Source organism: Pelodiscus sinensis, chromosome 16, assembly GCF_052426305.1.
Source record: "Pelodiscus sinensis isolate ZL-2025 chromosome 16, ASM5242630v1, whole genome shotgun sequence".
Lineage (NCBI taxonomy): Eukaryota > Metazoa > Chordata > Testudines > Trionychidae > Pelodiscus > Pelodiscus sinensis.
The window spans coordinates 18,724,376-18,738,447 of record NC_143067.1 but is presented as its reverse complement, the minus strand read 5'-3'; the positions used below and the strand labels follow the sequence as shown (position 1 = coordinate 18,738,447).

The following is a 14,072-nucleotide window of genomic DNA, read 5'->3' as shown; positions in this document are numbered from 1 at the left end:
TTTTTCGACAGATCCTGTAAACCTCCTTGCAGGAGGCATAAGGGATTTGTCGAAAAAGACTTTCTTTCTCGACAGATTCCCCTCTAGACTGCCGCTTTTTGCCAACAAAATGCTGCAGGGGCGGATGAGAGTTTTGCGGGGCCCAGGGCAGCACAATTTCACGGGGCCCCCTTTGGAGAAAAAATAGAAAAAAGGCGTCAAATGCGCAAATTGAAGGCTATTGTCATATTAAATGTGAATTGGATAAATTTGATAGAAACTTAATTTAGTTGGATAATTTTTATTTTATTTAATTTGTAATTCATTCTTAAACAAAATTCTGCATTAATAATTAAAAATTTTCGTTTGTATTTAAGTCTATTATAGCTGTCTAGCTCTTTTGGTAGCACATTCTTCAATTATGTCAGTAAAGTCAATTTCTTTACACAGGTCATTTTCAATGGATATAATCGAAAGACCTACAAAACGCTCCTGGCTCACAGTATATTCTCTTTGGCTGCCCATGGCTGGTATTTGCCAGGCAGCGTTGGGTGTTCGGCAGCCAGGCAGCATTGGGACTTGCAGGGGCCACGTGGAGTGTGGGTGTTGAGACTTGGGGGGAGGGGAGGGCAGGGGGCGTGTGGGTGTTGGGGCTTGGGGGGGCAGGCAGCATTAGGTGTTGGGATTTGGGAGGGGGGAATAGGCAGTGTGTGGGTGCTAGGATTTGGGGGGCAGGCAGTATATGGGTGTTGGGACTTGGGGGGGCCAGGCGGCATGTGGGTGCTGGGGTTAAGAGGCAGGCAGCGTGTGGGTGTTGGACTTGGGGGGGCAGGCAGCGTGTGGGCACTTGGGTTGGGGGGCAGGCAGGGTGTGGCTACGTGGAGGATGGTGCACAGATGGGCCATAGGGAGGACCAGCGAGCAGGGGTGTCTGACTCATCAGACAGGCCAAAATTACCATTTCAGCCCCTCAAACAGCTCCTGGCTGGGCGAGGGCAGCTGACAACTCCCCCTGCTCCCAGGGACATGTGTGTCTGTGGGGGGGGGGCACTGTCTGTGGAGCTGGGTCGCGCTGTGGCCACGAGTGGGGGGAGGTGGAAACTGGCGAGAGGAGACGGAGTCTCCCTGGCGGGCAGGTCGCTCTGCCCCCGGGCGTGGTGGGAAAGGTGTTTGGGCTCCCCCCCGGAGGAGAGACCGCACCACCCCCAGCCTCTCTCTGGGCGGGGCAAGAGGGTGGAGCAGTGAGATACCCGGGCGCCATGGCCAGGCGTAGCTCTTCGCCTCCATGGCAACAAGCTGCTGCCGCACGCATGCCACGGGCTAACGGAGCTGCTCATGGACACGCAGTGAAGGGCAACGGAGGCGGCGGCTCCAGCAGGTAAGGGCAGCAGCGGCAGATATATAGAAGGGCAAGTGGGGCTGGTGTGGGGCCTATTGAAGTGTGGGGCCCAGGGCAGCCACCCCACTGGCCCTGCCCTATATCCACCGCTGAAGTGCTGAGTCGGCAAAACGTGGTGGCCATTTTTATGCAAATTAGGCACGGGACATTTAAATCCCTGCCTCATTTGCAATGTCAACCTGCCTAATCTGCATCCCTTTGCCGACAGAGGGATACAGTCTAGACATACCCTCACTCTTGTATCACTATTTTAATTATGAAGCAGACACTTTTTCTGTTCTCCTCTCTCTTTCCTGGCTTCACTACCTTTACCAAATTCTGGGAATGCAGCATTAAGCAGAATGCAGAGCTGGAGTTTGCTTAAGGACTTACTGCATGCAAAATCCCAATACGAAGCGAGCAAACAAAGGAGTCACTAATGACAGCCAATCTGCTCCCATCCAGTTTGCAAATCAAACATTATTTACTTACCAGTAAGTGCCTAATTAAAGGATCTGAGCCACAGTAGCAAAAGTTTCACAGGGACAAAGGCTTCTGTCATTTCAAATGGAAATATGACTTTTTATTTTGTCAAAATGACACTAAAATAAAAAAAAATTAAAAGTAGGAAACAGAACTAAGAATCCCAGCCTGTCCCCCAGTGGCACTGAATTCCCAAAGGCCATAGATGCTATTTGACAACCTGTCTTTCTAGGGCAGAAGGAAGCTGATCCGAGGCCAAGAATTATGATGTGCCATGATCCTGATTTTGTAAAACTCTCATTTGCCTGTTTTAAAGCAAAGTTTCAATTATTCACACATGAGTGGGCTAGAATATTTCTGCTTTGCTAAGTACATATATATCCCCATCACAGCAGCATCTAAGTATTCTATCTGAATGCAAAGAGTTTTCAAGAATGCTGTCTAAAGATTCGTTACCTATTGAATCCTCTCCCAAATGAAAATATATTTTTGAAAGAAAGGAACACTGTCTAGGTAAAAATGATTAAACCCCCAATCACAGACAGTGAACTAAGAAGAAAGGTAACCATCAGGAAAGAGCAACCATGCAACTCAAATCAGGAGTTTAAAAAAATGTTTATTTTATGTAAGAGGACACAAAGGGTATGTCTAGACTATATGGCTCCGTCGACGGAGCCATGTAGATGAGTTTACTAGACATAGGAAAATGAAGTGGCGATTTAAATAATCGCCGCTTCATTTACATCAAATGGCCGCTGCGCTGTGCCGATCAGCTGTTTGGCGGCACAGCGGGACAGTCTGGATGCGCTGCAGTCGACAAGGGAAGCCTTTGTCAACCACTCTGTTATGCCTCGTGAAATATAGTAAAATAAAATATATATATTTATAGTAATATAAAAATGTGATCCCTTGCCATGTCTCCAGAGGAGATATATTCTAGGATGGAGACAGATCTTTCCTACTTTTTTTAGAACCCTTTAGTATCCTTTGTGGCTAGGAAAATAACTACACTTAGGGTATATGTCTACACTGCGTTCATCTTTCGAGAGAGAAATGCAAATGCAGACAAATAAAATTGCAAATGAAGCGCGGATTTGAATTTCCCATGCTTCATTTGCATAATCGCGTCCGGCTGCTTTTTCGAAATACCTTATTTTGAGATAAAAAATGCTGTTAGACACGGTTATTTCGAGAGAAAAAACCTTCTGCATCTAAACAGCATTTTTTATCTCTAGGGTATTTCTAAAAAGCGGCTAGCCACAATTATGCAAATGAAGCACGGGAAATTCAAATCCTCACTTCCTTTGCAATTTCGTTTGTCTGCATTTTGCATTCCTCTCTCAAAAGAGGAATGCAGCATAGACATACCCTTAGATATTAATTAACATACACTCAAAACATTATATAAATATTAAATAAAACAAGACTCAGGGCTGAATTCTGCTCTCAGTAGTATGTTCATGAAACTGGAGTAACTCCACTGCCATTGGATTGTTACTATTATTATTAGTGTTCGATTGGCCCCAATAAGGTCCAACCAAGATCAAGGCTCTGTTGTGCTCTGCTCTCTACATGAACATCATAAGAGACTGTGCTTTTCAACTAAGAGCAAGCACTTTTAACGGAGAAGGAATAAGGATGGAAGAAAAGATTATTATTATACCTATTTGACTGGTGGGTGTTGTACTTAAAGAATTGCACAGGATCTTCTTAAGAGGGATAAAGCAAAATGCCACATTTATTGGTAATACATCATTATTGTATAATATGCATATAATATACTATATTCATGCAGTCATACACACACACACACTCCATCTTGTCGTTGCTTAGTTATCAACTAATTGCTCCCCTAACCCCCACTGGCAAGGTGAGTTAAATGTGGGAGGGAAAGTGAAGACCCGGGCTTCTGTCGGTCTGGACCGATGCTCTGATGTTGACAAGATGAGACCCGGGGTCCCATGCAAGACACCCCACATTTATAAGAGCTTCCCTCTGATGTAAATCTATATGCTTTAGTTGTGTCGGTTAGTTCTTAATTAGATCTGTGATGCCTTCTTCTGGGTGTTATCCCCAATGCTACCACAAAGAGGGTATTTGCTTTTAACTCCTAGTTTGCTTCAAAAGAGGGTGCTTGCTTCTGACTCTCAGGCCATCCATATGTCTGATCCTTTCACAATGAGACCATTTGACAGTGTCTTGGTGTCGTTGGGTTTGGCTCCTATTCTTCCCCTTTTCAACTGTTGCAACTGTTAATCCTTCCAAGTTGTTACCTTCCTTTGAAGGACCCACAAAGGTACTTGCCTTTCTCGCCTCATTCATTCACGCCTCATTCATTAAGAACAGAACCACTTTCAAGTCAAAGGGGTAAGATCTATTATACTTCTGGAACACTTCTAGTACAAGGACATTTTCTTTACCTTGATTATTCCTAAGGACTATAAAACATTATAAGACTAATACAAAGTTTCTATAAAACATTATAAGGATTATACACAGTTTCCATGAGACATTGTAATACAAAGTTTCTATAAGATGTTATCAGACTATTTATCCACATTGGGAGCCAAGAGGCAGAAAGCTCAATGTTACTTACCAAGGTCAGACAGCAGGTCTCTTAGGTAGATCTAGAACTGGAACCCAGACCTGCCAAATCTCTATCCAGTGCTTTTAAAAAATCTTCCCCTGGTATAAAAAGAAGAAAATGTGGCCCTTCATTCCTAAAACATGGGGATGGGAATCAGACAAGGAAGGGTTATTGTCTCACCCTTAAGAACTGGGACTTTGGATCCGAACACAATTCTTCCCCATTGCTAAATTTCCTAGCAGCCTTACCATATCTATGATAACGTATTCCCTCCACCCTATTTTGTTGTTGTTTTATTTTTACTTTCAGTTCAGCTGCAGCTAAGTGCGGAAAGCGTGGGTGAGGTATATATAAAGAGCACTGAGTCTGGACAGTTTTTGGCTATGGACGCCAATGGACTTTTATATGGATCAGTAAGTATGAGGTTGATGTGGTACCAGACATGGAGAGTTTTGAGGTTAGCAGAAATCTTGTAGCACTGAGTAATATAACCCACAAGCAATATTTAGTCTCTGTTATTTTTGCAGCTTGATCGCCACTCTTTACACAACTTTATTTTTGGAATAAATAAATAAAAAGATTGTAACAGTGGCCCAAAATATTTAACATGTTGTAGTTCATATTTGGAAGCAGTAGCAGTACAGTGTCCTTTCAGCTTCCAGTTTTCAGAACTGGGCCAAAATGTATCTCTTACCCATAGACTGCTGTGATGTTTGCAATTCCTTGCTGCCAGGCTGGCTACTGTCCTGTTTTGTAAACTCCCTTTTCTTAGGACATACCATGTTGGATTAATCATTTTGTGATACATAGTTGGCATTCTGGATTAAATCTTCTCAACCCCCTGAGCCTCATGGCAAACCAAAACTCCCCAAATCTAACTGAGTCTAGATCATTGCATTTGGGTACAACAGTAATGGGCTTGCTTATGCCATTCACGCTCACAGTGGACACTTGGAACTCTTTTTCAGCTGTCACCGAGTGAGGAATGCTTATTCTTGGAAAGAATGGAAGAAAATCATTATAACACCTACATCTCCAAGAAGCATGCAGACAAGAACTGGTTCGTTGGCTTAAAGAAGAATGGAAGCTGCAAACTGGGACCGCGGACGCACTACGGCCAAAAGGCCGTCCTTTTCCTTCCACTGCCAGTGTCAGCTGATTAAGAGAAGTATCCCGGGTGCCATAAAAATACCCCGAGTCTTTAAGTCCCAACTATTTTTCCTTCTCTCTCTCTCTTTCACTGGGCAGTGTGACAGCTTCATTTTAGACCCAGACATTTTAAATCTAAATGCTTTAAAAAAATAGCGCAACTTAATTTTGCACTAACCAAGTTTAATGGGGAGGTGAGGAAAAGCTTGTAAAGCAATGGGCAGGCTGTCCCTCCACTGCATTCTTCCAGACAGGTCTCCATTGTCATACCCGCACAATAGAAAGCATGTGTGAGGCATGTTTGAGGCAAAATGTGTGCACTGAAAAATGCAAAATGACTCCAGAGAATATGCATAAACTCTTGTTTCAAAGGGACCAGACAGGTACATTATTGCTCTAAACTTATGGCTTACTGTAACACTAACCAAGAAGTTATTACCAGGGGAATATATACAACTAGGGAGAGTAAGTGCATGTTCTATATTCCCATAAAAGTGAAATTCCCCTCGAATACATAGGTATTTTCATGTAATCTAGATAGTATCTAATATACACTTCAAAAAAATTTAAACTGCATTAGTATGCAATTTGTCAATTGAAAATATAATCAAGAATGCTGCAAATATTCTACTTCTGTACAACTTAACTATGACACGTGCTCTTGAAAACTAGACATCTAAACCTGTCACATGCTATGGGTTGAATCTCTCTAGTCCAGCTCTCCCTGGACTTGACTGGTGCTGAACCAGAGAATTTGTGAAACCGTGGGAGGTCAATATTGTCTAGCAACATTACCAACATTTCCACTGCTTACTGGGCTCTTAGAAGACATTAAGAGGTAAATTAGAGCTAAAGAACAGCACAGAACACGGAGAGCCAGGACTGGTGGCTGTAAACAAACTTCATGGGTCTGTGGGAAACGTGCCCACACCCATGATAAGTAGACATCTGGTTAACTAATATCATGCTGGAACACAGATGTTGCTGGACCAGAGAGTTCTGGACTAGATGGATTCAACCTGTACTAATCTTGCTATTTCTTATTAATATCCTTCATATGAAATGTGTATTTATTATGTGACTGTGTATACATTATAAAGAGTTCAATAATATTAATTATAGACAGTCAAAGCAAGTTAATGTTATCTCAGTGAGGATGCAGATGGAATGACATGGGGATATATAATTTTGACAAGGAAGTCTAGAGAAAGGTCATGGGGAAAAGGGAAGTAGGCAAGAGACTATATTACCTAAAACAATTCACCATTTTTATTTTGTCCCCAAAAGCTAATTTTCCATTTGAAAGTGTAGGTCCACACTGAATGGTAGAATTGTGACACTGTAAAAATGGGAATTTCAGTAACTTCCCTATAAAGTGTGCTGAATTTACTAATACAAAGTTATTTTCTACCTGACAACCCCACAAATTCAGTCTGGGAGCTGACAGCAAATCAGGTTCTTCCTTTCTCATGCATGGCCACTAGTAATGGAGGCTCTGCTGGTCATATTCTCCCTTAATTGACTTGGTCTGCATAGCTGTATCTTAACTGGAGGATAACCCCTCTCCATTTATAAAGCACAGGAAGAAATAGAATCCAGTTCACTCTCTTAAACTACATAATTAGATTGGTTTGACTGTGTCAATCAAAGGTGTGAAAAATCTCCTCCTCTAAGTACTGTGCTTAAACTGACCAAAGTCTCTATGTAGGTGCTGCTAGCCCAACAGAAAAATTCTTTGGTCAATCTAGCTACAATCTCTCATGGAGTTGCATTATCTATATTGATGGGAGAACCCATGTGCTGTGGCATATTATGTATATGCAAGCTCCTAATCTCTGCCATTGCTATGTCTAGTCTCATTTCTATATTTCTCTGATCTGGTCTTGCTCCCCTTGAAATCCATGGGAACAGATTCAAGCACTCACACCAGTGACTTTCTTTGCTACAGGGTTAGCTTGAGGACTGTGCAAATGAATCAACCCCCTTCCTTCCTGTTGGGAGATATCAACATCACTGTGCTTTGCACCATTAGTGGATTCTGTAGCTTCTCTCTGAGCAGAGTTGCCATTGAGAGTGAATGCGAATTCTGCACACAGAGCCCCTAGAGAATTCATACCAACACTGGCGAATACGTGAAATATATACAAAGATTTGTTCTAATTTTGCAAATTAGTCTGCAATTCCAAAAATTTAATAAGGCTGCAATTCACTGTAGTCTAGACAGACTATGGTGCTAACGTGATTTTCACCCTAAGTGTCTTCTCTCCTTCGTCTTCCGAGACATTCTGGGTTCTAGACACATCTACGTGGACCATACATCCTAAGCTTTCCGTTCACTTTTCAGCACTTCCCTTCCTATCATTTACACCTGTAAAGGCTTCAGTTCTATTTAATCAACATTAAAGGATAGACTAGGTCCCTAAACTATTTTAACCCTTTACAAATTATTTGTTTAATGACTCTAGGTGACTAGGGACAAGTACTCCTGGTACATTAAACATCTGGAAAAATAGGGTTTATTTTTATTGTTTATATTACAAATAATATAAATTGTGGAACTATACGTCCACTGGTTGCATTAAGACAATGCATCTAACATTTGGAAGAGGAACCTAACACAAATTTGAAAATATTTGGTCTAAGTTTTTAGAAACCTTTGATTAATTCTTAGCAAATGGAAACCCAAATTCTGCTCCTTTCCCTCCTTTCTTTTCCTCTCCCATTCTTTTACCTTTCTGTTCTTCCTTCATCCCACCCTGGTATCCTCTTATTGGGGGGGGGGAGGGAGGAGGAAATTCTTTCATTAAAAGACAGCTCATCTGTTCTCCTCCAGCCTAAAGCTGCAAAAATTATTAGTAATAATATTTAGCACATTTTCAGAACTGCCAATGGAGATAGGGGAGTAACGGGCAGTTGCCATAGAGCCCAGTAATTCACTATTGCAGCAGTGGTGGCGATTGGAGCCTTGGGCCCTTTAAATTGCTGCTGGAGCGCCACACCACATGCTCCATGTGGCTCTGACAGCTGTAGGGAGAGCAGTGGGCTGGCTACTCTGGACCCACCCCTTCCAACTGAGGCTCCGCCCCTTCCAGGAATGTGGAGCCAGCACCTCCCAACCTTGTCCAGGGGCTCATGCAAAGTTTTGCATACAAATCTTCTTAGATGCCATAACAGGCTAATTTCCCGATGCTACATGGAATCATAGGAATCATAGGTCAGGAATGGACCCTTCTAGTCAAGTCCCCAGAACTCAAAACAGAATCTCTTTGCATTTGATTTCTGGCTCTGCCAATGTATCCATCTACTGCCAGGTGGACTGTAGCAGAACCTGAATACACAAATTCATTTTTGTTGAAATGTACTATACCTCCTGAAAACGTCAAGACAAGGCCCGCAGTGTCCACTAATTAGATATTATAATCTATTTTTTTCCACTTTACTTTTAACACTGCCAAGAGACACACCACTATCCTTCCCAGAAATGGGTGTTACCTCCAAGGTTCCTGCCGTCACTTGAATGTTTTCAATGACACACTTTGTTCCTGAACAAACATGACTATGGGATGTTCTGTTACCCAGGAATCATCTGTTCCAAAACCAGCAGTGCAAGTTTGTGATTCTTTCGGCCTGATTTTTTACTAATAATATTAAATTAGTGTTATAACAAACAGGGGAGCTGACAGCCTCACCTGGCCCCTGGGCAAGGTGAAGGAGCCCACTCCACGCTTCAGGAAAGGGTGGGGCCTTGGGTGGAAGGGGTTGGGACAGCCAGCCTGCAAAGCCGCCCAGAACGCCCCACACCATGATCTGGCAGTGATTTAAAGGACCTGGGGCTCTGGGCACAGCCACAGCTGTAGCAGCAATGACAGCAGCCAGGAGCTCAGGGCCCTTTTGCATCACCAGGCCCTTGGGCAACTGCCTCCTTCCCCTTCTTCCTCTGAATTGGGGAAGGGAGAGAGAGGGAGGGAAGTGCTCTGAAACGAGTTTCAGAAACAAGTGGACACACTTTTTCCACAATATTTATGAAAACTTTCAGAACTCACTTATCCGTGTATCTATTTCACTTGCTACAATGCTCATAATGATGAACTACGCTTGGTATAGAGTGATTGTCCTTTGCCTTCCGATCCACCATCTATTCTCCCTTCATAATGTCCCTCTTTAAAGTACATCTTATGGGATGGAATAGTTTCCTCAATGTGTACGGGTGCACATACATACACATATCCCTGGGGATCAAGAGCCTAGAACAGGAAATCTTTGGCTCCCTTCAAAAACAGCCCACACAGAGGCTTATTATGGTCCCTACATGTGACAAAAATTCCTGCAGTCAGAAATGTTCCCTCTAAACTTTTCCATCCTGTACAGATTTTTTCCATCTATGTGCAGAATAATTTGACATGCACAGAAGCATGTGCGTATGCGTACCACTAGAAGAAACAAAACATCTAGGTGTAGGGGCATTTGAATCTCTTCTGAGCAGCAGCACAAGTGCCCAGCTTATAGGAACACTGTCAATCAGGTTCTTGCTCAAGCACAAGATCATGTACAAAAATATTTCCAAAATTGCATCTCTTGCAACTGCAATATCTAGATATGCATGTGACCCGTTAGAAGCGTAACAGAGCATTTGCTTAGAGGAAGACTATAACTATGCACAGTATGTTCATATGCAATTTTTATGTAAACGATACTGAAAATTTGGCCTTTTAGGTTTAGTAACTCAAAATGTCACAATCTGATTCATGAGAAAACAGGGAGATGCTCCTTAGCTTAAGTCTTTTGTATTTGCTCTTTGGATTAATCAAGAACTTCATGGTTTGATTTTCAGAGGGGTAGAGAATCTGCAATAACTCTCTCTGTAAATAAGGCCATATCCTGGGCTGTGAATCAGGACAGGTTTTGGTGTGTATATTAAAAGTAAGCTTTGTTGAAATGGTCCAAATATATCGGGAAAGCATGCATCTATTTCAATAGCTCTCTCTTGAGTCAGCCGTGTTCCTTACTCAGGTGTCAATTGAAGGGGAGAGTAGCTCCTGTAGGACTTTGTGAAAAATCCACTTTATGTATTTCTCATGGCTCACATAGGGTATGTCTAGACTACATGACTCTGTCGACAGAGCCATGTAGTTTATACATACCCAAGGCCATAATGTCCTGGAAGTGCTGCTCTTGTTAATGGGTGCTGAACTATACAACAGCTTGCAATTATACGTGTCGCATGCATAGTTGAAGAGCTGCACACAAGTGCACTGTTTGTGTTATAGGACAGTGTAGAAGCAGCAAATAGCTCATATTATCATTGATGAAGACGTACGATGTAAATATCTCCAATTTGTATTGATGGTGGGTGAAGATTAAGAAGAAGAGTTTAAGTTTCACTGTGACTGAAAATATCATGCCTTGCCATATTTTTAAACTTAAAAATTCCTTATAAAGTTTTCTTCCCTTTATAATCAATATACTCTTATAATTAACACTAGCCTGATAAAGATTTTTCATTGAATATTCTTTATGCATATTTGCAGGTAGGTATACTGATTAATTGGCATATGCAATCTGCTCAAGCCAAGCCACAGTGTTCTTATCAGCAATGTTCAAGGCATGTAGACTTCCGGGAACAAGTCATTTTTCAATCTTCAACCATGCATGGTTGGATAGTCGCCAGGGGAGCCAACAGCCTCCAGAGGTCCCTGGGCAAGGTGCGGGTCCCAAGGTCCACGTTCCCAGAAGGGGCAAGGCTGGGGGCAGCCAGCTCTCCACTCTGCACAGAGCCCAGCACCCCCTCCAGCCTTCAGAGCTGCACCGTGCAGCAATCCCGGCAGGGATTTAAAGGGCCCGGTGCTCCAGCTGCTGCAATAGCAGCAACAGCTGGGAACCCCAGGCTTCTTTGAGTTGCTGAGCCCTAAGGCAATTGCCGCACTTTGCACCCTGTGTCTGCAGGCCTGGAAGTAGCCACCCACACTTACATAGTGGATTGTTTCTAAACCATCACCACAATTCCATGCAAATACCATGTCTGGTACCACGCTGGTTCAGAAGGCTTCACTGCCTTTGTGCTAAATCGTACTTGGGTTGACTTTGAGTGGGGAGGCTGAAACAAGATAATTATATGTCCCAGTCTGTGTTCCATGTAAGCTAAGTGTTTGGGCAGACACGCAGGAGAGATTCACATGCTGCTCAGCTGATCAGCAGAGCACCCATAGCCAGCAGCATGTGTTTCTATTGGTGGGTGCACATCTGCACATGCCTCTTGGCGCATCACAAAATTTAGTCTGCACGTGAATGGAAAAAATTAGAGGGAACATTGGTCCCACTTAAGGTGAAAGTACTTCTCTACATTGTTACAATTATCTAGATTTAATGCTGTAAACCTCAAAAAACTCGAGCACGTGGAACGTGTTCGAGTATCTGCTGAAAAAGTACCAAGTTCTGATGTTTTAGCACAACTCTGCGTCTGCACTGCAAAATATTATTAACAACACTTATAGTTCAGAGGACATGGATGATAACATCAGTGTTGGGAACATAGGAACATGAAGTTTCTTCTATGTAATGCAAATCAGAAAGCAGAAATCTCAGTTTAATGACATTAGGGACCACAGCTTTAGTATGTGCATTCAGACTGCCATGTTAAAGTTTATTATGGGAAAAGATGGAATAACTTTCCCATCCTGCCCCAAAATCTTTTATAAACGCCAAGAAAGCTCAACTCTGATGCATGATTTGGTTTTAAAGGAAGTGGGCTACAAGGAGGGATAGCTCAGTAGTTTGAGCATTAGCCTGCTAAACCCAGGCTTATGAGTTCAATCCTTGTAGAGGCCATTTGGGGCAAAAATTTGTCAGGGATGGTACTTGGTCCTGCTGTGAAGGCAGGGGACTGGACTTGATGACCTTTAAAAGTCCCTTCCAGTTCTAGGAGATAGGCAATCTCCATTAACTTAATGTATTTAATTTTAAATTTTATCCTCATGATCATTCCATAACCATTGTTAGAGCTGAGTTGATTGAAATACAAGACCGTTAAAGGTTTTGTCCAGTGTCCCGCTTAGTACTGAAACCCAGGCACATCCACGTGCTCTCCCTGTAACCACTCTATCACACGATGCGTTCAAATACAAGGCTCCTATTTTGCACATGCAACTCCCATGAGAAGTAACTACAGTAGTAAGAACTCTACTGAACCATTTTTCTTGGCTGCCTAGAATTTTCCCTACCCCCACAACCATCAGCATACTTTTAAAAATTCCTTAGTATTTACTAAGATAATGCAGGAAAGAATGTCCTAAAAATACACACCTGACATGATCAAGTCTCTTATCTCGTGAATCAGCAATGTCCCTGCACAAACTAATTTTCTTCAGACTAGATAGTGTAATCCTGGTTCATGTGAATGAGTAAGACCTCCATAACCCAGTCCTACAGTTCCATTGCTGATCAGTTAGAAAGGAGTGAGGGATGGCTACACAAAGTGCTAATGAGATGAAAAATAGGGGGAGGATTGGTAAAATGTGAATCTGCTATTGGAACCTTTATGAAAGTCACTTGAATTGACACACACTCCTAAAGCACTTCCCCAAGTTTGTCAAACAATACAAATGCTAAATGTTGAATTTAATGTTTCCAGTACATTCGCAAGAAATCTGAGAAACGAATTCAGTTATGTGGTTCAGATTGTGTTGGTCTAATATTTCAATCCGCTTGGGCTACTCTTGGAGGTATTTTTTCCCAATTTTCCCCTGCAGGTGGAGCATAGCAGAAATATTTATTTCTCCAGATAAACCCCCCAAAAGAGGAAAGCTGCCAAACAATCTAGTATATAATAAAGGCAAATATTTCCTCTGTATGTATGTCTCATTAATATTGAAATATGTAGCAATCATGGAATCATAGAATCCTAGTGCTGGAAGAGACCTCAGGAGGTTATCGAGTCCAGACCCCTGCTCAAAGCAGGACTAACCCCAACTAAATCATCCCAGCCAGGGCTTTGTCAAGCAGGGACTTAAAAACCTCTAGGGATGGAGATTCCTTAGGTAGCCCATTCCAGCACTTCACCATGTGAAGTAGTTTTTCCTAATATCTGACTAGACCTCCCCCATTGTAACTTGAGACCATTGCTCCTTGTTCTGCCATCTGTCACTAGTGGCAACAGCCTTTCTCCATCCTCTTTGGAACCTCCCTTCAGGAAGTTGAAGGCTGCTATCAAATCGCCCCCTCCCCCCGCCATTTTTCTCTTCTGCTGATTAAATAAACCCTGGTCTCTCAGCCTCTCCTCGGAGGTCAAATGCTCCAGCCCCCTAATCATTTTGGTTGCCCTCCACTGGACCCTCTCCAATGCATCCGCATCCTTTCTGTAGTGGGGGCCCCAGAATTGGACGCAATATTCCAGATGTGGCCTCACTAGTGCCGAATAAAGGAGAATAATCACTTCTCTAGATCTGCTGGCAATGCTCCTCCTAGTGCACCCTAATATGCCATTAGCCTTCTTGGCTACAAG

At 42.7% G+C, this 14,072-nt stretch overlaps 1 protein-coding gene and 1 long non-coding RNA gene across 3 annotated transcripts in view; one reads left to right on the top strand and one right to left on the bottom strand.

The window, feature by feature from the left end:
* The window catches only part of FGF1 (fibroblast growth factor 1), an 89,374-nt gene extending 75,953 nt beyond the window's left edge, over nucleotides 1–13,421 (top strand). For both annotated transcript variants that reach the window (XM_006128539.5, XM_006128540.5), the window contains exons 4-5: nucleotides 4,736–4,839; nucleotides 5,395–13,421. In XM_006128539.5, the coding sequence (XP_006128601.2) occupies nucleotides 4,736–4,839; nucleotides 5,395–5,589 (299 nt within the window). In that variant the 3' untranslated portion in view covers nucleotides 5,590–13,421. The remainder of the gene's footprint in view (nucleotides 1–4,735; nucleotides 4,840–5,394) is intronic.
* The window catches only part of LOC149523510 (uncharacterized), a 50,637-nt gene that overhangs the window by 30,432 nt on the left and 6,133 nt on the right, over nucleotides 1–14,072 (bottom strand). Inside the window, exon 2 of the long non-coding RNA XR_016346953.1 lies at nucleotides 4,436–4,524. This is a non-coding gene — a long non-coding RNA (uncharacterized LOC149523510). The remainder of the gene's footprint in view (nucleotides 1–4,435; nucleotides 4,525–14,072) is intronic.